We start from the raw sequence: 25457 nt of genomic DNA, 5'->3' as shown, positions 1-25457 counted from the left end.
TTTGGCACTGTGCCAGAGTCTCTATTGCTCAGAGTGCTAACCGTGCCAGCTACAGGAGAGGAGGGGGCCCACACACGGAGACTGCACACGGGTCCCCTCCTCACTAGATACGCCCCGGACTGCATTAGCCCTTTTGTTTCAAATGCCAGTCACCCTGTCTGGGGATCTGGAGAAACCATGCCTACATGATGGGGTACAAAACTCTGCATGATAAACCAACAATTTCTAACTTTGATATATCTGTCCCAAAGCATTTCTTCTTTATTAGTCCACTGGTGGTGCTTCATAGCCAAGGCAAGCCTTTTTTTCATTTTTGTAGATCAGCTGTAAGTTGTTAACCCTTTACTTGTGTCCTGAAAAACTGTGCTTTTCTCTAACGTCCTAAGTGGATGCTGGGACTCCGTAAGGACCATGGGGATTAGCGGCTCCGCAGGAGACTGGGCACAACTATAAAGAAAGCTTTTAGACTACTGGTGTGCACTGGCTCCTCCCACTAAGACCCTCCTCCAGACTTCAGTTAGATTCTTGTGCCCGGCTGAGCTGGATGCACACTAGGGGCTCTCCTGAGCACCTAGAAAGAAAGTATATTTAGATTTTTTATTTTACAGTGAGATCTGCTGGCAACAGACTCACTGCAGCGAGGGACTAAGGGGAGAAGAAGCGAACCTACCTAACAGGTGGTAGTTTGGGCTTCTTAGGCTACTGGACACCATTAGCTCCAGAGGGATCGACCGCAGGACCCGACCTTGGTGTTCGTTCCCGGAGCCGCGCCGCCGTCCCCCTTACAGAGCCAGAAGCAACGAAGAGGTCCGGAAAATCGGCGGCAGAAGACTTCGGTCTTCACCAAGGTAGCGCAGAGCACTACTGCTGTGCGCCATTGCTCCTCATGTACACCTCACACTCCGGTCACTGATGGGTGCAGGGCGCTGGGGGGGGGGGCGCCCTGAGGGCAATATATGACACCTTGGCTGGCAAATCTACATCATATATAGTCCTAGAGGCTATATAGATGTAAAATTACCCCTGCCAGTATTCCAGAAAAAGCGGGAGAAAGTCCGCCGAAAAAGGGGCGGGGCTTCTCCCTCAGCACACTGGCGCCATTTTTCCCTCACAGTTCCGCTGGAAGGAAGCTCCCTGGCTCTCCCCTGCAGTCTGAACACTACAGAAGGGTAAAAAAGAGAGGGGGGGCACTAAATTTAGGCGCAGTATAGATAATATATATATGATATACATAAAAAAGCAGCTATAAGGGAAAACACTCATTTATAGTGGGATCCCTGTGTTATATAGCGCTCTGGTGTGTGCTGGCATACTCTCTCTCTGTCTCCCCAAAGGGCTTTGTGGGGTCCTGTCCTCTGTCAGAGCATTCCCTGTGTGTTTGCGGTGTGTTGGTACGGCTGTGTCGACATGTTTGATGAGGAGGCTTATGTGGAGGCGGAGCAAATGCCTGTAAACGTGATGTCACTCCCTGCGGGGTCGACACCTGAGTGGATGGTGCTGTGGAAGGACTTACGCGACAGTGTCGACTCCTTGCATAAAAGGTTTGACGACATACCTATTGTGGGACAGCCGGCTTCTCAGCCTGTGCCTGCCCAGGCGTCTCAAAAGCCATCAGGGGCTCTAAAACGCCCGCTACCTCAAATGGCAGACACAGATGTCGACACGGATACTGACTCCAGTGTCGACGACGATGAGACTAATGTAACTTCCAGTAGGGCCACACGTTACATGATTGAGGCAATGAAAAATGTGTTGCACATTTCTGATGTTACCCCCGGTACCACAAAAAAGGGTATTATGTTTGGAGAGAAAAAACTACCAGTAGCTTTTCCTCCATCTGAAGAGTTAAATGAAGTGTGTGAAGAAGCGTGGGCTTCCCCTGATAAAAAGCTGGTAATTTCTAAGAGGTTACTAATGGCGTACCCTTTCCCGCCAGAGGATAGGTCACGCTGGGAAACATCCCCTAGGGTGGATAAAGCGCTCACACGCTTGTCAAAGAAGGTGGCACTACCGTCTCCGGATACGGCCGCCCTGAAGGAATCTGCTGATAGAAAGCAGGAGGCTATCCTGAAATCTATATATACACACACAGGTGTTATACTGAGACCGGCTATTGCTTCAGCATGGATGTGCAGTGCTGCTGCTGCGTGGTCAGATTCCTTGTCAGAAAATTCAGATACCCTAGACAGGGACACTATATTGCTAAACGTAGAGCATATAAAAGACGCACTTTTATACATGAGGGATGCACAGAGGGATATTTGCCGGCTGGCATCCAAAATTAGTGCAATGTCCATTTCTGCCAGGAGAGGGTTATGGACTCGGCAGTGGACAGGAGATGCAGATTCCAAACGACACATGGAAGTTCTGCCTTATAAGGGTGAGGAGTTGTTCGGGGATGGTCTCTCGGACCTCGTTTCCACAGCAACAGCTGGGAAATCTACATTTTTACCCCATGTTCCCTCACAACCAAAGAAAGCACCGTATTATCAGGTACAGTCCTTTCGGCCCAATAGGGGCAAGCGGGATAAAGGCGCGTCCTTTCTGCCCAGAGGTAGGGGAAAGAAGCTGCAGCATACAGCCAGTTCCCAGGAGCAAAAGTCCTCCCCAGCTTCCTCTAAGTCCACAGCATGACGCTGGGGCTTCACAGGCGGAGCCAGGTACGGTGGGGGCCCGTCTCAAATATTTCAGCAATCAGTGGGCTCGCTCACGGGTGGATCCCTGGATCCTTCAAGTAGTATCTCAGGGGTACAAGCTGGAATTCGAGACGTCTCCCCCCCGCCGTTTCCTCAAATCTGCCTTGCCAACCACTCCCTCAGGCAGGGAGGCAGTGTTACAGGCAATTCACAAGCTGTATTCACAACAAGTGATAGTAAAGGTGCCCCTACTTCAACAAGGAAGGGGTTACTATTCCATAATGTTTGTGGTACCGAAACCGGACGGTTCGGTGAGACCCATTTTAAATTTGAAATCCTTAAACACGTATATAAAAAAATTCAAGTTCAAGATGGAATCGCTCAGGGCGGTTATTGCAAGCCTGGACGAGGGGGATTACATGGTATCACTGGACATCAAGGATGCTTACCTGCATGTCCCCATTTACCATCCTCACCAGGAGTACCTCAGATTTGTGGTACAGGATTGTCATTACCAATTCCAGACGTTGCCGTTCGGTCTATCCATGGCTCCGAGGGTCTTTACCAAGGTAATGGCAGAAATGATGATACTCCTTCGAAAGAAGGGAGTTTTAATTATCCCGTACTTGGACGATCTCCTGATAAAGGTGAGGTCCAGAGAGCAGTTGTTGGTCGGGGTAGCACTATCTCGGGAAGTGCTACAACAGCACGGCTGGATTCTAAACATTCCAAAGTCACAGCTGGTCCCTACGACACGTCTGCTGTTCCTAGGGATGGTTCTGGACACAGAACAGAGAAAAGTGTTTCTCCCGGAGGAGAAGGCCAAGGAGCTGTCATCTCTAGTCAGAGGCCTCCTAAAACCAAAACAGGTGTCGGTGCATCACTGCACGCGATCCTGGGAAAAATGGTAGCTTCCTACGAAGCGATTACATTCGGCAGGTTTCATGCAAGAACATTTCAGTGGGACCTGTTGGACAAGTGGTCCGGATCGCATCTTCAGATGCATCGTCTGATAACCCTGTCTCCAAGGACAAGGGTGTCTCTGCTGTGGTGGCTGCAGAGTGCTCATCTTCAAGAGGGCCGCAGATTCGGCATACAGGACTGGGTCCTGGTGACCACGGATGCCAGCCTTCGAGGCTGGGGAGCAGTCACACAGGGAAAAAACTTCCAAGGACTATGGTCAAGTCAGGAGACTTCCCTGCACATAAATATTCTGGAACTGGGGGCCATTTACAATGCCCTAAGTCAGGCAAAACCCCTACTTCAAAACCAGCTGGTACTGATCCAGTCAGACAACATCACGGCGGTCGCCCATGTAAATCGACAGGGCGGCACGAGAAGCAGGACGGCAATGGCAGAAGCCACAAGGATTCTCCGATGGGCGGAAAATCACGTGTTAGCACTGTTGGCAGTGTTCATTCCGAGAGTGGACAACTGGGAAGCAGACTTCCTCAGCAGGCACGACCTCCACCCGGGAGAGTGGGGACTTCATCCAGAAGTCTTTCAAATGATTGTAAACCGTTGGAAAAAGCCACAGGTGGACATGATGGCGTCCCGCCTAAACGAAAAGCTAGAAAAATATTGCACCAGGTCGAGAGACCCGCAGGCGATAGCTGTGGATGCTCTAGTAACACCGTGGGTGTACCGATCGGTTTATGTGTTCCCTCCTCTTCCTCTCATACCAAAGGTACTGAGGATAATAAGGAGAAGAAGAGTAAGAACTATACTCATTGTTCCGGATTGGCCAAGAAGAGCTTGGTACCCGGAACTTCAAGAAATGATGTCCGAGGACCTATGGCCTCTACCGCTCAGACAAGACCTGCTGCAGCAGGGGCCCTGTCTGTTCCAAGACTTACCGCGGCTGCGTTTGACGGCATGGCGGTTGAACACCGGATCCTGAAGGAAAAGGGCATTCCGGAGGAAGTCATTCCTACGCTGATTAAAGCTAGGAAAGAAGTAACCGCAAACCATTATCACCGCATATGGCGAAAATATGTTGCGTGGCAGGGCCGTTTCTTGGGGCAGGCGAGCAGTGCAACCGCACTAACTGTGGCTCCCTGCTTCCCCCTCTTATTTCTCCCCGAGTAACCCGCTCGGGGGGCGGAGTTTCACGGAATGACGTGGTTGCGTTGTTACGTCACGATGCAACCCCGTCACTCCGCAAAACTCCCCCCCCCCCCCCCCGCGAGCGGAGTACAGAGGGGGATCCAGGTTAGGAAGAGGGAAAGGCCGCGCGAGGAGCGACGGGCCGAAGAGCGGTAATCGCCTCTGTAAGTATTCTCTCTCTCAATGTGTAAAATGGGGACACCTGCCGTAATGTGTGAAATGGGGACTCTTGGCTGCCGTAGTGTGGGGATTTAATGTATCAAGGGCATTGCGGTGTGTGGCATAATATTGTGCAGGGGGCATTACTATGTGGGGCTTAATATGGTAGAATTTTTTTTTTCCTGTGGTTGTCGTGATCTGTTGGTGCAGGGCCAAAAACTAGAGATGAGCGCCTGAAATTTTTCGGGTTTTGTGTTTTGGTTTTGGGTTCGGTTCCGCGGCCGTGTTTTGGGTTCGACCGCGTTTTGGCAAAACCTCACCGAATTTTTTTTGTCGGATTCGGGTGTGTTTTGGATTCGGGTGTATTTTTCCAAAAACACTAAAAAACAGCTTAAATCATAGAATTTGGGGGTCATTTTGATCCCAAAGTATTATTAACCTCAAAAACCATAATTTACACTCATTTTCAGTCTATTCTGAATACCTCACACCTCACAATATTATTTTTAGTCCTAAAATTTGCACCGAGGTCGCTGTGTGAGTAAGATAAGCGACCCTAGTGGCCGACACAAACACCGGGCCCATCTAGGAGTGGCACTGCAGTGTCACGCAGGATGTCCCTTCCAAAAAACCCTCCCCAAACAGCACATGACGCAAAGAAAAAAAGAGGCGCAATGAGGTAGCTGTGTGAGTAAGATTAGCGACCCTAGTGGCCGACACAAACACCGGGCCCATCTAGGAGTGGCACTGCAGTGTCACGCAGGATGGCCCTTCCAAAAAACCCTCCCCAAACAGCACATGACGCAAAGAAAAAAAGAGGCGCAATGAGGTAGCTGTGTGAGTAAGATTAGCGACCCTAGTGGCCGACACAAACACCGGGCCCATCTAGGAGTGGCACTGCAGTGTCACGCAGGATGTCCCTTCCAAAAAACCCTCCCCAAACAGCACATGACGCAAAGAAAAAAAGAGGCGCAATGAGGTAGCTGACTGTGTGAGTAAGATTAGCGACCCTAGTGGCCGACACAAACACCGGGCCCATCTAGGAGTGGCACTGCAGTGTCACGCAGGATGTCCCTTCCAAAAAACCCTCCCCAATCAGCACATGATGCAAAGAAAAAGAAAAGAAAAAAGAGGTGCAAGATGGAATTGTCCTTGGGCCCTCCCACCCACCCTTATGTTGTATAAACAAAACAGGACATGCACACTTTAACCAACCCATCATTTCAGTGACAGGGTCTGCCACACGACTGTGACCGATATGACGGGTTGGTTTGGACCCCCCCCAAAAAAGAAGCAATTAATCTCTCCTTGCACAAACTGGCTCTACAGAGGCAAGATGTCCACCTCATCTTCACCCTCCGATATATCACCGTGTACATCCCCCTCCTCACAGATTATCAATTCGTCCCCACTGGAATCCACCATCTCAGCTCCCTGTGTACTTTGTGGAGGCAATTGCTGCTGGTCAATGTCTCCGCGGAGGAATTGATTATAATTCATTTTAATGAACATCATCTTCTCCACATTTTCTGGATGTAACCTCGTACGCCGATTGCTGACAAGGTGAGCGGCGGCACTAAACACTCTTTCGGAGTACACACTTGTGGGAGGGCAACTTAGGTAGAATAAAGCCAGTTTGTGCAAGGGCCTCCAAATTGCCTCTTTTTCCTGCCAGTATAAGTACGGACTGTGTGACGTGCCTACTTGGATGCGGTCACTCATATAATCCTCCACCATTCTATCAATGTTGAGAGAATCATATGCAGTGACAGTAGACGACATGTCCGTAATCGTTGTCAGGTCCTTCAGTCCGGACCAGATGTCAGCATCAGCAGTCGCTCCAGACTGCCCTGCATCACCGCCAGCGGGTGGGCTCGGAATTCTGAGCCTTTTCCTCGCACCCCCAGTTGCGGGAGAATGTGAAGGAGGAGATGTTGACAGGTCGCGTTCCGCTTGACTTGACAATTTTGTCACCAGCAGGTCTTTCAACCCCAGCAGACCTGTGTCTGCCGGAAAGAGAGATCCAAGGTAGGCTTTAAATCTAGGATCGAGCACGGTGGCCAAAATGTAGTGCTCTGATTTCAACAGATTGACCACCCGTGAATCCTTGTTAAGCGAATTAAGGGCTGCATCCACAAGTCCCACATGCCTAGCGGAATCGCTCCCTTTTAGCTCCTTCTTCAATGCCTCCAGCTTCTTCTGCAAAAGCCTGATGAGGGGAATGACCTGACTCAGGCTGGCAGTGTCTGAACTGACTTCACGTGTGGCAAGTTCAAAGGGCATCAGAACCTTGCACAACGTTGAAATCATTCTCCACTGCACTTGAGACAGGTGCATTCCACCTACTATATCGTGCTCAATTGTATAGGCTTGAATGGCCTTTTGCTGCTCCTCCAACCTCTGAAGCATATAGAGGGTTGAATTCCACCTCGTTACCACTTCTTGCTTCAGATGATGGCAGGGCAGGTTCAGTAGTTTTTGGTGGTGCTCCAGTCTTCTGTACGTGGTGCCTGTACGCCGAAAGTGTCCCGCAATTTTTCTGGCCACCGACAGCATCTCTTGCACGCCCCTGTCGTTTTTTAAAAAATTCTGCACCACCAAATTCAAGGTATGTGCAAAACATGGGACGTGCTGGAATTTGCCCATATTTAATGCACACACAATATTGCTGGCGTTGTCCGATGCCACAAATCCACAGGAGAGTCCAATTGGGGTAAGCCATTCCGCGATGATCTTCCTCAGTTGCCGTAAGAGGTTTTCAGCTGTGTGCGTATTCTGGAAAGCGGTGATACAAAGCGTAGCCTGCCTAGGAAAGAGTTGGCGTTTGCGAGATGCTGCTACTGGTGCCGCCGCTGCTGTTCTTGCGGCGGGAGTCCATACATCTACCCAGTGGGCTGTCACAGTCATATAGTCCTGACCCTGCCCTGCTCCACTTGTCCACATGTCCGTGGTTAAGTGGACATTGGGTACAACTGCATTTTTTAGGACACTGGTGAGTCTTTTTCTGACGTCCGTGTACATTCTCGGTATCGCCTGCCTAGAGAAGTGGAACCTAGATGGTATTTGGTAACGGGGGCACACTGCCTCAATAAATTGTCTAGTTCCCTGTGAACTAACGGCGGATACCGGACGCACGTCTAACACCAACATAGTTGTCAAGGACTCAGTTATCCGCTTTGCAGTAGGATGACTGCTGTGATATTTCATCTTCCTCGCAAAGGACTGTTGAACAGTCAATTGCTTACTGGAAGTAGTACAAGTGGGCTTACGACTTCCCCTCTGGGATGACCATCGACTCCCAGCGGCAACAACAGCAGCGCCAGCAGCAGTAGGCGTTACACGCAAGGATGCATCGGAGGAATCCCAGGCAGGAGAGGACTCGTCAGAATTGCCAGTGACATGGCCTGCAGGACTATTGGCATTCCTGGGGAAGGAGGAAATTGACACTGAGGGAGTTGGTGGGGTGGTTTGCGTGAGCTTGGTTACAAGAGGAAGGGATTTACTGGTCAGTGGACTGCTTCCGCTGTCACCCAAAGTTTTTGAACTTGTCACTGACTTATTATGAATGCGCTGCAGGTGACGTATAAGGGAGGATGTTCCGAGGTGGTTAACGTCCTTACCCCTACTTATTACAGCTTGACAAAGGGAACACACGGCTTGACACCTGTTGTCCGCATTTCTGGTGAAATACCTCCACACCGAAGAGCTGATTTTTTTGGTATTTTCACCTGGCATGTCAACGGCCATATTCCTCCCACGGACAACAGGTGTCTCCCCGGGTGCCTGACTTAAACAAACCACCTCACCATCAGAATCCTCCTGGTCAATTTCCTCCCCAGCGCCAGCAACACCCATATCCTCCTCATCCTGGTGTACTTCAACACTGACATCTTCAATCTGACTATCAGGAACTGGACTGCGGGTGCTCCTTCCAGCACTTGCAGGGGGCGTGCAAATGGTGGAAGGCGCATGCTCTTCACGTCCAGTGTTGGGAAGGTCAGGCATCGCAACCGACACAATTGGACTCTCCTTGTGGATTTGGGATTTCGAAGAATGCACAGTTCTTTGCTGTGCTGCTTTTGCCAGCTTGAGTCTTTTCATTTTTCTAGCGAGAGGCTGAGTGCTTCCATCCTCATGTGAAGCTGAACCACTAGCCATGAACATAGGCCAGGGCCTCAGCCGTTCCTTGCCACTCCGTGTGGTAAATGGCATATTGGCAAGTTTACGCTTCTCCTCCGACAATTTTATTTTAGGTTTTGGAGTCCTTTTTTTACTGATATTTGGTGTTTTGGATTTGACATGCTCTGTACTATGACATTGGGCATCGGCCTTGGCAGACGACGTTGCTGGCATTTCATCGTCTCGGCCATGACTAGTGGCAGCAGCTTCAGCACGAGGTGGAAGTGGATCTTGATCTTTCCCTAATTTTGGAACCTCAACATTTTTGTTCTCCATATTTTAATAGGCACAACTAAAAGGCACCTCAGGTAAACAATGGAGATGGATGGATTGGATACTAGTATACAATTATGGACGGGCTGCCGAGTGCCGACACAGAGGTAGCCACAGCCGTGAACTACCGCACTGTACTGTGTCTGCTGCTAATATATAGACTGGTTGATAAAGAGATAGTATACTCGTAACTAGTATGTATGTATAAAGAAAGAAAAAAAAACCACGGTTAGGTGGTATATACAATTATGGACGGGCTGCCGAGTGCCGACACAGAGGTAGCCACAGCCGTGAACTACCGCACTGTACTGTGTCTGCTGCTAATATAGACTGGTTGATAAAGAGATAGTATACTCGTAACTAGTATGTATGTATAAAGAAAGAAAAAAAAACCACGGTTAGGTGGTATATACAATTATGGACGGGCTGCCGAGTGCCGACACAGAGGTAGCCACAGCCGTGAACTACCGCACTGTACTGTGTCTGCTGCTAATATATAGACTGGTTGATAAAGAGATAGTATACTCGTAACTAGTATGTATGTATAAAGAAAGAAAAAAAAACCACGGTTAGGTGGTATATACAATTATGGACGGGCTGCCGAGTGCCGACACAGAGGTAGCCACAGCCGTGAACTACCGCACTGTACTGTGTCTGCTGCTAATATATAGACTGGTTGATAAAGAGATAGTATACTCGTAACTAGTATGTATGTATAAAGAAAGAAAAAAAAACCACGGTTAGGTGGTATATACAATTATGGACGGGCTGCCGAGTGCCGACACAGAGGTAGCCACAGCCGTGAACTACCGCACTGTACTGTGTCTGCTGCTAATATAGACTGGTTGATAAAGAGATAGTATACTCGTAACTAGTATGTATGTATAAAGAAAGAAAAAAAACCACGGTTAGGTGGTATATACAATTATGGACGGGCTGCCGAGTGCCGACACAGAGGTAGCCACAGCCGTGAACTACCGCACTGTACTGTGTCTGCTGCTAATATAGACTGGTTGATAAAGAGATAGTATACTACTAATATTATATACTGGTGGTCAGGTCACTGGTCACTAGTCACACTGGCAGTGGCACTCCTGCAGCAAAAGTGTGCACTGTTTAATTTTAATATAATATTATGTACTCCTGGCTCCTGCTATAACCTATAACTGGCACTGCAGTAGTGCTCCCCAGTCTCCCCCACAATTATAAGCTGTGTGAGCTGAGCAGTCAGACAGATATATAATATATATAGATGATGCAGCACACTGGCCTGAGCCTGAGCAGTGCACACAGATATGGTATGTGACTGACTGAGTCACTGTGTGTATCGCTTTTTTCAGGCAGAGAACGGATATATTAAATAAACTGCACTGTGTGTCTGGTGGTCACTCACTATATAATATATTATGTACTCCTGGCTCCTGCTATAACCTATAACTGGCACTGCAGTAGTGCTCCCCAGTCTCCCCCACAATTATAAGCTGTGTGAGCTGAGCAGTCAGACAGATATATATAATATTATATATAGATAATAGATGATGCAGCACACTGGCCTGAGCCTGAGCAGTGCACACAGATATGGTATGTGACTGAGTCACTGTGTGCTGTGTATCGCTTTTTTCAGGCAGAGAACGGATTATAAATAAAAGTGGTGGTCACTGGTCACTATCAGCAAAACTCTGCACTGTACACTACTGAGTACTCCTAATGCTCCCCAAAATTAGTAAATCAAGTGTCTCTCTAATCTATTCTAATTCTAAACGGAGAGGACGCCAGCCACGTCCTCTCCCTATCAATCTCAATGCACGTGTGAAAATGGCGGCGACGCGCGGCTCCTTATATAGAATCCGAGTCTCGCGATAGAATCCGAGCCTCGCGAGAATCCGACAGCGTCATGATGACGTTCGGGCGCGCTCGGGTTAACCGAGCAAGGCGGGAAGATCCGAGTCGCTCGGACCCGTGAAAAAAAACATGAAGTTCTGGCGGGTTCGGATTCAGAGAAACCGAACCCGCTCATCTCTACCAAAAACTGGATTGTGAGGTAGTCTTTTCAGACGAGGCCACGCCCATTTAGATGAGGCCACACCCATTTAGATTAGGCCATGCCCCCTTGCCGGGTGCACGAGCAAGTTTTTGTTTTATCTAGGTGTGCGTGGGGGGGGGGCACATTTTTTTATGTCATGGGGGGGGCGCATTTTTAAATCTCGCACTGGGAGCCAAATTAGCTAGAAACAGCCCTGTTGCGTGGTGTGAGGCCAGGAAGGCCCCAACGGAGGAATTTCAGCTGGGTCGTTTCCTGCACTTCCTACAGTCAGGGGTGACTATGGGCCTTAAATTGGGTTCCATTAAGGTCCAGATTTCGGCTCTATCGATTTTCTTCCAGAGAGAACTGGCTTCACTACCTGAAGTTCAGACTTTTGTTAAGGGAGTGCTGCATATTCAGCCCCCTTTTGTGCCTCCAGTGGCACCTTGGGATCTCAACGTGGTGTTGGATTTCCTAAAGTCACATTGGTTTGAGCCACTGAAAACCGTGGATTTGAAATATCTCACGTGGAAAGTGGTCATGTTGTTGGCCTTGGCTTCGGCCAGGCGTGTATCAGAATTGGCGGCTTTGTTATGTAAAAGCCCTTATCTGATTTTCCATATGGATAGGGCAGAATTGAGGACTCGTCCCCAGTTTCTTACCCAAAGTGGTATCAGCTTTTCATCTGAACCAACCTATCGTGGTGCCTGCTGCTACAAATGACTTGGAGGCTTCCAAGTTGTTGGAAGTAGTCAGGGCCCTAAACATCTATGTTTCCAGGACAGCTGGAGTCAGAAAGACTGACTCGCTCTTTATCCTGTATGCGCCCAACAAGTTGGGTGCACCTGCTTCAAAGCAGACTATTGCTCGCTGGATCTGTAGTACGATTCAGCTTGCACATTCTGCGGCTGGACTGCCGCATCCTAAATTAGTAAAAGCCCATTCCACGAGGAAGGTGGGCTCTTCTTGGGCGGCTGCCCGAGGGGTCTCGGCTCTTCAACTTTGCCGAGCAGCTACTTGGTCGGGGTCAAACACGTTTGCAAAATTCTATAAGTTTGACACCCTGGCTGAGGAGGACCTAGAGTTTGCCCATTCGGTGCTGCAGAGTCATCCGCACTCTCCCGCCCATTTGGGAGCTTTGGTATAATCCCCATGGTCCTTACGGAGTCCCAGCATCCACTTAGGACGTTAGAGAAAATAAGAATTTACTCACCGGTAATTCTATTTCTCGTAGTCCGTAGTGGATGCTGGGCGCCCATCCCAAGTGCGGATTGTCTGCAATACTTGTATATAGTTATTGCTTAACTAAAGGGTTATTGTTGAGCCATCTGTTGAGAGGCTCAGTTGTTGTCATACTGTTAACTGGGTATTGTATCACGAGTTATACGGTGTGATTGGTGTGGCTGGTATGAGTCTTACCCGGGATTCAAAATCCTTCCTTATTGTGTCAGCTCTTCCGGGCACAGTATCCTAACTGAAGTCTGGAGGAGGGTCTTAGTGGGAGGAGCCAGTGCACACCAGTAGTCTAAAAGCTTTCTTTATAGTTGTGCCCAGTCTCCTGCGGAGCCCGCTATTCCCCATGGTCCTTACGGAGTCCCAGCATCCACTACGGACTACGAGAAATAGAATTACCGGTGAGTAAATTCTTATTTTTTTCTCTAACCTCTAGCAGTTTCCCACTTGCCTTTGAACCATAGCATGTTATTCATTGTTCTTGAATTGCTTACATTTTAAGAAGATCTGGAAAAAAAGGGATGGTAAAACTGTTGACTGGTAATGGAAGTAAACATTTTGTTTACATGCTAAGGGTCTAAGGCAGGCATACCTAACCTCTGTTCTCGGCACGCTAACAGTCCAGGCCTTAGTGATATCCAGGCTTCAGCACAGATCGTTAAATCAAAATAATTGAGGTACTAATTAGTTCACTTATTCCCAAGCATGGATATCACTAAAACCTGGACTGATAGTGTGCCTTGAGGACTGTGGCTAGGAATTCCTGGTCTAAGGGGTCTATTTATCATGAAACAGTTGTTCCTGGTGGGGCAATGTTCTATGTTCTACGTATATGCGGCAGTATATCTTTCCAGTCCCCCCCCCCCCCCCCAACACTGCCACTGATGTCTGGAAGCAGAGCCCCCTCCCTGAACAAGTGAATTCGCTCCACTCCACCAACCCCACTCACCTACCACTGTCTGCTGCCCCCCGTCGCCTACACACACGCACACACACTCCCCTACTCGGAGCTGCAGCCACCCCTCCTTCGTCCACTGGACTCAGATAGTGCAGGTGACTCTGTTCCTTTAGGCCATCCCCACCACTGATGTCTGTAACCAGCCCTCCCCTTCAGAGCTGCAGCCTCTTTCAGATCCATCTGTAATAAAAGCTTGCATGTAAACCGCTTGTGAAGGGTATCGTGGGTTCACCGGCGTATATATAATGGGTGCAGTGTGTTCGGTGCACATGGGGTGCAGGGAGCCTACAACACACACACCGTGCACCCATTTATTTTCAATACTTACCCACCGAGTCCTGCATCACAGCAGTAGTGCTTCAGAAATCACTGGGAAAACGGCACGGCACCCATTGTCCCGGTGTTTCAAGCAGTAGGAAAATCACTGGGAAAATGGCCACCGCACCATTTTCCTGAAGAGAGACCTGCACATGCGCACTACACTTTGGGACAATGCTAGGGTCCCCTAGTGCTCAGAGACCAGCACTTCCAGCTAGAGAGGAAGGGGCCCAGAAGATGCCCCTTCGTGGGCTGCAAGCCATCTCGGGATGTTGTTATGTTAAACTCACAACTTGATGAATGAGTTCATTTCTGTGTTCAAATACTAATGTATTGGAACTGTGAAAATTATCGGGGAAGAATTAAATTACATGAATGATAGGGATGAGGTCAATAAACCGCCTGTCGGGATCCCGACGCCGGAATCCTGACAGACATGTAAATGCAGACGGCTGGAATCCCGACAGAAGTCTGCTATTCCCCCTTGGGTGGTGATTATTGCCACTACCCGATGGGGAATTGAATAGTGGGGCGGGTGCAGCGATCCTCCGAGGGGACGCGCTGCCCTCATTGCCGGGATTCCGGCTGTCAGTCTCCTGACCGCCTGGATCCCATACTGAATCTGAATTATGGTATTAAGTCTGACACTTAATACCAAAGTACAGTGTATGTGAAAATATAAATTTTCATCTGCATTTGTAAAACTTAAGGGATGATGAATAGACCCCTAAATTAGATTTATTAATACCTGGATATACAGTAGCTGTTACACAATGGCTGTTGAGAATGTGAATTCTAGAAACATAGAAACATAGAAACATAGAATTTGTCGGCAGATAAGAACCACTTGGCCCATCTAGTCTGCCCCTTTTTTTTTTTTTTTTTTTTTTTTATATTATTTTTTATCACTAACCTTATTTGATCCTTATTTCTTTGTAAGGATATCCTTATGTCTATCCCATGCATGTTTAAATTGCTCTACTGTCTTAGCCTCTACCACCTCTGATGGGAGGCTATTCCACTTGTCCACTACCCTTTCTGTGAAATAATTTTTCCGCAAATTTCCCCTGAACCTCCCCCCCTCCAGTCTCAGTGCATGTCCTCGTGTCCTATTGCTTCTCTTCATTTGGAGAATGTTTCCCTCCTGGACTTTGTTAAAACCCTTCATATATTTGAAAGTTTCTATCATGTCCCCCCTTTCCCTTCTCTGCTCCAAACTATACATATTGAGATTTCTTAGTCTTTCTGGGTATGTTTTGTGATGTAGGCCATGCACCATTTTAGTTGCCCTCCTTTGTACAGTTTCTAATGTATTAATATCCTTTTGAAGATATGGCCTCCAGAACTGAATACAGTATTCTAGATGAGGCCGTACCAATGACCTATACAGTGGCATTATTACTTCTTTCTTTCTGCTGCTGATTCCTCTCCCAATGCAGCCAAGCATCTGACTAGCCTTCCTCATTGCCTTGTTACATTGCTTACCTGCTTTTAAGTCATCTGAAATAGTGACTCCTAAATCCCTTTCCTCCTCAGTAGTTTCCAGTATAGTGCCATTAATACTGTATTTAGCTTTAGGATTTTTGAGACCCAAGTGCATGATTTTGCATTTTTTGGCATTAAACTGTAATTGCCAGACTCTTGACCATTCCTCTAGTCTACCTAGATCCTCAATCATTTGTTTTACCCCACCTGGTGTGTCTACCCTGTTGCATACCTTTGTGTCATCTGCAAAAAGGCATACTTTCCCTTTAATGCCATTTGCAATGTCACCAATAAAGATATTAAAAAGCACTGGTCCAAGTACAGATCCCTGGGGTACTCCACTGGTAACATTTCCCTCCTGTGAATGCACTCCATTTACCACAACTCTCTGTTTTCTATCCTTCAACCAAGATCTTATCCATTCAATAATCCTAATATCCAATCCCAAACTTTCAAGTTTATTTAGCAGTCTGCGATGTGGAACTGTGTCAAAAGCCTTACTAAAGTCTAGATAAGCTATATCCATGGCTCCACCTTTATCCATCACTTTAGTCACACAATCAAAAAAGTCAATAAGATTTGTTTGACATGATCTCCCCCCAGTGAATCCATGCTGTTTGGGATCCAGTAAATTGCCGGATTTGAGATAATCTACAACTCTTTCTTTTAAGAGTGTTTCCATCAATTTCCCTACTACTGATGTAAGACTCACTGGTCTGTAGTTGTTTGCCTCTTCCTTGCTTCCACTTTTGTGCAGTGGGACTACGTTTTCTCTTTTCCAGTCCCCTGGAATTTCTCCTGTAGCTAATGACTGGTTGAATAATTCTGTCAATGGTGCTACCAGCACCTCTTTAAGTTCTTTTAGTATCCTTGGATGTATCCCATCTGGCCCCATATATTTGTCCACTTTCAGCTTTGAGAGTTCTGTTAGGACCTTCTCCTCTGTAAATGTACTTGTTTAATTTTCCTGAATATCCCTGCAACTTAACTGTGGCCCCTTCCCCTCTCTTTCAGTAGTAAATACTGAGCAAAAATAATCATTAAGATGATCTGCTATTAAATTGTCTCTTTCAACAAGACTCCCAGTGTCCGTCTTTAGTTTTATAATTCCGCCTTTTGTTTTTCTCTTTTCGCTTATATACCTAAAAAAAGTTTTGCCTCCTTTACCCACTGACTGGGCCATTTTCTCCTCAGCTTGTGCCTTTGCACATCTGATTACCTTCTTTGTCTCCTTCTGTCTAACAAGATATATCTTTTTGTCTTCATTATTTTGTGTCTGCTTATATTTCCTAAAAGCCATCTTTTTTGCTCTCACAATATTTGCTACTTCTTTTGCAAACCACACTGGCTTCCTTTTCCTTGTGTTTTTCCTAACAGTTTTGATACAAAGGTCTGTTGCCTTCAATATTGCACATTTGAATGTTTCCCACCTCTCCTGCACTGTTTCCAAGTTCCTCCACTCTGCCAAAGAATCACTTACACATTTTCCTATCCCTACAAAATCAGCCTTCCTAAAATCCAACACCTTTGTTTTTGTATGGGACAAGTCAGTCTCTGTCTTAATGCTGAACCATACTGCTTGATGATCACTGGATCCCAGGTTTTCACCCACTTTTAAGTCTGATAATCTGTCTCCATTTGTAAGTATTAAGTCTAATATTGCGTCTTTCCGAGTGGGCTCCCTCACCAATTGGTGGAGGGATGCTCCCTGAAGGGAATTTAAAATGTTCCTACTTCTAGTGGAACTAGCAACAGACACCTCCCAGTTTACATCAGGAAGATTAAAGTCTCCCATGATTATTACCTCTCCTTTTAATGCCATTTTAGTTATGTCCTGCAATAGGTTCTTGTCAAGTTCCTCTTCCTGACCTGGTGGCCTGTATATCACGCCAATACGAATAATCAACTTTTCCCCTGTTTCTATGGTCACCCAAAGGGCCTCAGTTTTTTCTTCAATACTTTGTATTAATGTAGTATTTATGGCATTTTTTACATACATTGCTACCCCTCCTCCGATTTTTCCAATTCTGTCCTTCCTAAATAAAGTATATCCCGGTATAGCTATGTCCCAGTCATGATTTTCATTGTACCATGACTCTGTAATTGCCACAATGTCTAGATCATCCCTTGTCATTATTGCAGTTAGTTCTGGGATTTTATTTCCTAAACTCCTAGCATTTGCACACATAGCTTTTAGAGTTTTGTTTGTGCTTTTTCTGTTCCTAGCTATGTTTTTCTCTCTGCCTATTTTTATTTGGTTTTGATCTGAATTATCTTCTGTTGCTGTAGATATGCTTCCTATTCCCTTTGCCTGCAGAAACAATACCTCTGTGTTGGGGGAGCAGATTTCTTTATTCCTATTTGGTTCACTGCCCCCCTTTGTTAGTTTAAATAGTTCTTGATGAAGTATCCAAACTGTTCAGTTAGTATTCTCGTTCCCCTTGAAGATGGGTGCAGGCCGTCACTTTTGTATAAGCTCCTATCTTGCCAGATGGTGTGACTATGGCCTATAAATCCAAATCTCTCCTCATTGCACCATGTCCTTAGCCAAACATTGAAGTTTCTGATGCAATGAGTTCTGTCTTCCCCTCTGTGTACTGGCAATACTTCTGAAAAAGATTCTGCTTTTTGTCTTTACCCAACAGATACTGATAGATGAGAAATCCTGTATATCAATTCAAACTACAACTATAACTTATTAGGTGCAGCACTAAGAACTTCTACCCTTGTAAACTTGCTAATAGTTGGTCGGGTACCTCGTGTTCTTAGCGACTTCCTCAATTATCATTGTAGAATATTGTTCTTTTTTGAGTGCCTCTGCAACACTCTGCAAATAATGAGCTCCACCTATGGATCTTTTAAAATGTGTCAGTGAGTAATAAATCCATTTGTGTTCCTGCTAGGTGACATGGAAATCATGATCTGTTGTGGGGGCCCTTGGGGGTCGAGTTTGGCAACCACTGCTTTAGAAATTCAGGACCACAGAGTCCTGGATGACACTCTCAGTCGGGATGCGGTCAAGATCCCGGTGGTCGTAATACCGACACCGAGATCCCGACCGGCACAATCCCCACATATTCTCCCTCTGTGGGTGTCCACGACACTCATAGAGGGAGAATAAATTTAATGTGCCGAGCATAGCGAGGCACCGTGCCCGCAGCGAGCCCGCAAAGGGCTGCGTTGCGCTCACCCCCCTGTCGGGATTGTGCCGGTTGGGATCCCGTGTCTGTATTCCATCCGGCGGTATCTTGTACTGATCCCTCTCAGTCGATCATTTGTGTCCTCCCCCTAAATTTACTTACCCATCAATGTTGGTAGCCACTAGAGTACTGGTGTCTGCGCTATGGTACACTTGAGATCTACAGTCTGGATTATAGACTGTTCATCACATTTCACTCTTTTTATTTATTTGAATTGGTTACAGAAATTTTGGGCACTACAAAATAATAAAAATATTGCATTGCAATCCTTCTAACATGTTGGTGTGGAAATGTATGTAATGGGTTTTTCTGTAAGCTTATCTAAAAAGACATTACGTTTTTTGTTTTTTTTTCAAATGTGAGAAAAGTGAGCCTAATAGAAAACGAGTAGGAGGAAGTGAAGGAAACTCCATTTGTCATCATGGTTGTTTTGCACATTCCTTGAAGCAGAACCACTGGGGCAGCCCAGATTTGTATGAAGCATTGACGTCAAAGTGCCAGATGTACACAATTATAGTGCCAGTTCAAAAGCCAGGATAAAAAAACAAGTGGAACATACTATACATTTTTTAGGCCTAAATGTGTTTTAAACATTTACAGAATGAGTTAGTATACAAATTAAAAAAAAAAAAGCTGGTGTAATAAATACCCAGTATTTTATAATTTTTTTCTATTCCTATGAAACAAAATACATGTTTAACTATATTTAGGTAAAAACACGGGATACTGTATAAGTTTGTGTCTGCTCGAAGTGGAGCAGTGTGACATATCGCCACTTTCCACTTAGAACACAGCGGCACTGGCTGAGGGGGCTGGGACCCCACCTCATACTTGCATACAAATGACAAAACAGCAACAGCGGTGTAGATGTGTCCTGCTTAGGGACACACTTCTGATCAGCTCCAAGCAAAAGGGCAGATACAGCGGCAGTTACACTTGGCACGATCTGCAAGTCAAATGCGGCTCGTTGACCGGATGTCAATCGGAAGAAGCTGCAGCTAGCTGGTCTGGACTGCTTCCGACTGGCTGCTGGTCAGTGGACCACGATTGACTCCCAGGTGGTGTCAAGTTTAAACTGCCCCCCGCATCAGCCCTGGTGCCAGGACCCGATCAGAGATGTGGCCCCTCTTGGAGAAAGCTGCAGTGGGTGAGAGAGGAAATTGGGGAGAGGGGCTAGGGGTTAGAGTGGAAACCGTGAGAGATGCAAGGGATGAGAGAGAGAAACAGTCAGTGAGAGGTGCAGAGGATGAGAGAGAGAAGCAGGCAATAAGAAGTGCAGGGGCTAAAAGGGTAGCAGGGAGTGAGAGTTACTGGGAGGAAGGGAAGGAGAGAGATGAAGGTGATCAGACACCAGGGAGAATATTAGGCGAGTAAGAGGGTTACGTAGAATAAAGGGGAGGGGGCATTCCGTTCAAATTTCAATACCCCCACTTCTAAATTCCCACTTTGTGCACTGGTGTGTGTTGTATAAAACCAGGAGGAAAGTAGTAATATTGTTTTGCATTTGTGTCACTAGGAAGCAGGGATGGACACAGTTTGTACAACAGCTTTGTCTTTAGCTACTGAATGAAAATATACAAATGCTGCAGTAGGTGTCTCGTGTAAAGAGTAGCTCTCCGGTTATTTAGGATGGCGCTACTGGGGCCAGCCTACAAAAGGGGGGCAACACACCCCCTTTTTGTAAAACTGTCTCCGTCACTAACCCCTCTTTGTTCCAAATCTGTCACCGGATGTCAACCGTGCTGTGAGTTAGGGGGCACTGCATGTGACGACGCATAACCCGTTCTACACATACGTAGTATGGGTCGTGTGCATGATGTGCACTACTACAAATATCATATATATCTGAATTAAGCCCTAAGTTTGCATTTGCCATCCCATTACACAGCGTTTGTAGCAGTCAGGATTTGTATTGAGGTGCCCATTGGTGACGTTTGCTTACGAAGACCCTCTGAGTATCACTATTCTCGTGCAACATGCCCATCGCAAGTAAGACGCTGAAGCCACTTTAACTGTACTCATTCGCAATCTGTGCAACTGTTGCGATAAGCCTGCGTTTTAGTGGCTACCTCAGCCTCCCTTCCTGGTTACAACGCACAAACTCTCCCTGACTGTCATTCATTGAGATTTGTCATTTATTTGTCCCTGATAATGTCTCGGTTTTTAAGGTGCATTTGATGACTAAGGTGAGAACCATTGTGTAACACTCTATAACTCTGTGGGCTAGATCAGGGGTAGGCATCCTGTGGCTCGCCAGCTGCTGTGGAACTACACTTCCCTGCATGCCCTACCATAGGTTTTCTGTTAGAATGTTTTAAAACTGTGGTAGGGCATGCTGGGATGTGTAGTTCCACTGCAGCTGGAGAGCCGCAGGTCGCCTACCCCTGGTCTAGATGCATCATCGCTTGGAGAGTGATAAAATGGAGAAAGAAAAAGTGCCAGCCAATCCGCTCCTAACTGCCATGTCACAGGCTGTGTTTGAAAAAAGAGTTAAGAGCTGGCTGGTTGGTAGTTTATCACTTTCCATTTTATCACTCTCCAAACGATGATGCATCTAGCCCTTTATCTCCTGCCCATCCAGGTGATTTTTTTAAATTTTTTTAAATGATCGTTAGAACAACTTGTAGTAATCAGAATAAAACGACACAACAGGCTATTTCAAATACTGGTCTTATGAAATGCATCACGACTGCTTGAAATCCAGACAGGATGCTGAGGGGGAGTTACAGTAAGGGTGAGGGCATGGTTGCTGACAGGGAGCTAGAAGGAGTGTGAGGAGCACTGAGGGGGGAGTTACAGGGAGGGTGAGGGAAGGGGCACCCTGGGGGGAGGTAGTTACAGGGAGAATGAGGGCAGGGACGCTGACAGGGAGCCACAGGTTGGGTTAGGGCAGGAATGCTGACAGGGGAGATAGAGGGAGGGTAAGAGCTGGATCCCTGAGGGGGAGTTACAGGGAGGGTGACAGTAGGGATGCTGGGGGGGGGGGGGGGGTTAGAAGGAGGGTGAGTGCACACTGAGGGGGAGCTACATGGATGGCGAAGGCAGGGACACTGATGGGGAACTACAGGAAGGTTGAGTGCATGGATGCTGATGGGGTGTTAAAGGGAGGGTAAAGGCAGGGGCACTGAGGGGGTAGTTACATGGAGGGTGAGGGCAGGGGCACCGAGGGTGGGCTTACAGGGAGAGTGAAGGCAGGGGTCTAAAAAAAATAGCTTTATTAGAATAAATAAAATACTCTAAATCCAAGTGTGGATTAAATATTCATATACAAACTATAAGCTATGGAGAGCCATCCCCCCTGATCAGTGCTGTGACTAGACATTTTAGTGCTGTATGCAAGAAACTGCATCAGCGCCCATCCCCATTATTTAAAATAGGGTCAGTGAACGGTGGAGGCGCGTGCCAAAACTATAGGGGCGTGGCTTCATAGGGAAGGGGCGAGGCCACAAAATAATACAAATTCATATTACATTGCACAATAGTCTCCATTATTCAAATTACGCTGCACAGTAGTGCCACTTACACAGATTACACCAGGTACAGCCCGACACGCGTTATGCCAGATAGAGCCCTTTCACATATTATGCCAGGTAGAGTCCCTGTCACACATTATGGCAGGTAGAGTCCCATTTGACACAATACTGCACGTAGAGCCCCCTTTTACACATTACGGCAGGTAGAGCCCCCTTTTACACATTACGGCAGGTAGAGCCCCCTTTTACACATTACGGCAGGTAGAGCCCCCTTTTACACATTACGGCAGGTAGAGTCCCCTTTTACACATTACACCAGGTAGAGCCCCTATTACACATTAAAGGAAAAATTTGTGAATCCCTGGTAAAAGGCGCACTAGGAGCAAGCCACAAAATGATTCACCACAGATGAACCTCGCCAAAAGTTCAAAACACAGTACCTAATCTACAGAAATTGTGGGACTCAAAATGACCGGCGCTTGATACATACATATATATATATATATATATATATATATATACACACACACACACACCAAGCAATACATCCCTGAGTTTGCAGATGGTCAAGATCTCCACATAAACGCTTCAGGAGCCTTTTTTTTTTCTTTTAATAATGATAATCTTCTCTCAGGGCGGTGTTGGCATGTAGAAAAAAAACTACCGTATATACTCGAGTATAAGTCGACCTGAATATAAGCCGAGGCACCTAATTTTACCACAAAAACCTGGGAAAACTTATTGACTCGAGTATAAGCCTAGGGTGGGAAATGCAGCTCTACCCGTAAACAGACCTCATAGTGCCAGATATGCCCCACAGTGCCAGATATGCCCCACAGTGCCAGATGTGCCAGATATGCCCCACAATGCCAGAGGTGCCCCACAGTGCCAGATGTGCCAGATATGCCCCACAGTGCCAGATGTGCCCCATAGTGCCAGATGTGCCCCACATGCTCCACAGTGCCAGATGTGCCCCACAGTGCCAGATATGCCCCACATGCTCCACAGGGCCAGATATGCCCCACAGTGCCAGGTGTGCCAAATATGCCCCACAGTGCCAGGTGTGCCAGATATGCCCCACAGTGCCAGGTGTGCCAGATATGCCCCACAGTGCCAGGTGTGCCAGATATGCCCCACAGTGCCAGATATGCCCCACAGTGCTAGATACTTACCCTCCGTCGCTCCCGCGCTGTCTTCTGAAGGAGGGACACGGAGAGCACAGCGCGCGGCTCTCCTGTGTCCCTCCTGCGTCTCTGGCGGCAGCGGCGTGTGTTAAAGGAAGTGCCGGTTCATGCACTTCCTTTAACACACACACACCGCTGCCGCCGGAGATGCAGGAGGGACACAGGAGAGCCGCGTGCTGTGCCCTCAGTGTCCCTCCTAACGCTGACTCGAGTATAAGCCGAGGTGGCTTTTTCAGCACAAAAAAAAGTGCTGAAAAAGTCGGCTTATACCCGAATATATATATATATATATATATATATATATATATGTATGTATGTATGTATGTGTGTGTAATAAAGTTTTTTTACAAACAGCATCAAGTCTCTCTTAATATAAGATGTATGTAGCAAAAATCCGCAAAAAAAGGGGGGAGGGCTTCATCCTACAGAGGAGCGTACCCCAACTAACATTCCATACGATGAATTGTACATATAAAGGTATCATTTTATCCACCACAGTGTTGAGAACATCAATTTATAATGTACTCTCTTTAGAAGATAAGTAAGCGTACCCCACTCACACAGCAATCAATTTGGTTGAAGCACATAAAGGTTTCTTTTTACATTCAGGGAAACGTACTCGCATGTAGAAATGAAGCATACCCTACTCACAAGAAAGATAGTCGTGTTCAAGCGTATCTGGGTTTCTTATAAAACTTGATGTGTGTTGTCACCCTCATCTCAGTCCCGTGTGTGAGTCATCCCAAAGGGGGAATCAGAAACACTTCCAGCAATGGAGGTCCATATAAAATATATTTTTATTTGTTTAAAAAAAAACCCACACAATTGGGGTATAGAATAAAACCAACTCTAAAACATACGAAGTCGAAAAAATAATGCTACTTACGGACTCAAAAGTCACAAAAATTCAATAGTCCAAAACAAAAAAAACAACAATTGTATAAAAAAAATCAGTTCATACCTAAATGGTAAAAAAGATTGTCCACACTTTCAGCTGAATGTGAGTTGGGGTACGCTCCTCTGGTAGATGAAGCCCCCACCACCCACTCCTTTTTTAAGGATTTTTGCTACATTACCAGTGCCATGTGGGCATGTACACCTCTACACTATCTGCTCCAATGTCTCCCTAAGTATGTAAAAATATAAAAAAATATAATAATTTTGTGAGAAAAATAGAAATGCAATCTTAATAGTGACTGGCCATGTGGCCAGCTGATGTCTAGTGATCATCATGCTGCCATGATGATGGGCCTATTTTTATGTGTAGGCCTGGAGCTGGAGCTCCATCCGCCCCAATTTGAATCTGGCCCTGCAGCTAGTAGTAACTATTAAAGATGAGCATTTCAGATTTTTAGGTATCTGACATTTTGTGGAACCTTTTAGAACTGAGGAACAACTTTGTTCTTCCCACCAAATCCTGTTTAGAAAATGAGGTAGAACCTCACTTTCTCAGATCTTGCGTGGTTCGGATCTAATTTTAACTGTTCGCTCCTGGTTTCAGCTGCCGTTTCACACTGAAAATCATATGGAAATATTGATAGATGTTAATGTTGTACTGCAGAAAGGGGATAGCAGGGGTTGTAAGCAATCAGTGTGTACTGGAATAGCTGAGAGTGGCACACAATATAGTTTCTTTAAAGCTTCATGATATTTCCGTGTAATATATTTCATCGACCTACTGGACCATTCATCATAGTATTGACTATTAATCTTTTGCTTTTTATTTATTTTTCAGAGCTTATGTATGTTTACACCAACTGGAACCAAGGGCGGACAGACACAGCTAACTCCTGCTGGGCCAGTTGAATATGGCACCACAGTATCTGCCCATGTAGCCAAATCCCGAAATACTGTGTTAGTAGAAGATATTCTAGGGGTAAAGTACATAAGCTTTTTCTTGAGTTTGGAACATTGGCCCAGATTTATTAAGCCCTGGAGAGTGATAAATTGCAGCCAATCAGCTTCTAACTGCCATGTTACAGGCTGTGTTTAAACAATGACAGGTGCTAATTGGTTGGTACTTTATCACTGTGCAATTTATCACTCTCCAAAGTTCGAGAAACCTGGGCCATTGTCTGTTGTATATGTTTTAGTATGTAACTATTTATTTTATAAGTCCTGGCTTTTAGAACAAATCCATTTGTGATTATGGGCCTTATTAAGGTTAGTTAGCGAACCAAAAAAGCAAACAACTGGGCAAAACCATGTGCCCTGCAAATGCGGCAGATGT

General features: G+C 46.4%; 1 protein-coding gene across 2 annotated transcripts in view; it reads left to right on the top strand.

Moving 5' to 3' along the window:
• Nucleotides 1-25457, top strand: part of PDE10A (phosphodiesterase 10A) — a 490921-nt gene that overhangs the window by 305985 nt on the left and 159479 nt on the right. For both annotated transcript variants that reach the window (XM_063917548.1, XM_063917547.1), the window contains exon 6: nucleotides 24963-25103. In XM_063917548.1, the coding sequence (XP_063773618.1) occupies nucleotides 24963-25103 (141 nt within the window). The remainder of the gene's footprint in view (nucleotides 1-24962; nucleotides 25104-25457) is intronic.

This window comes from Pseudophryne corroboree, chromosome 4 (genome assembly GCF_028390025.1).
Source record: "Pseudophryne corroboree isolate aPseCor3 chromosome 4, aPseCor3.hap2, whole genome shotgun sequence".
Classification (NCBI taxonomy): Eukaryota; Metazoa; Chordata; class Amphibia; order Anura; family Myobatrachidae; genus Pseudophryne; species Pseudophryne corroboree.
Note: the sequence above shows the minus strand (reverse complement) of the source record. Positions and strands in the feature narration are given on the sequence as shown.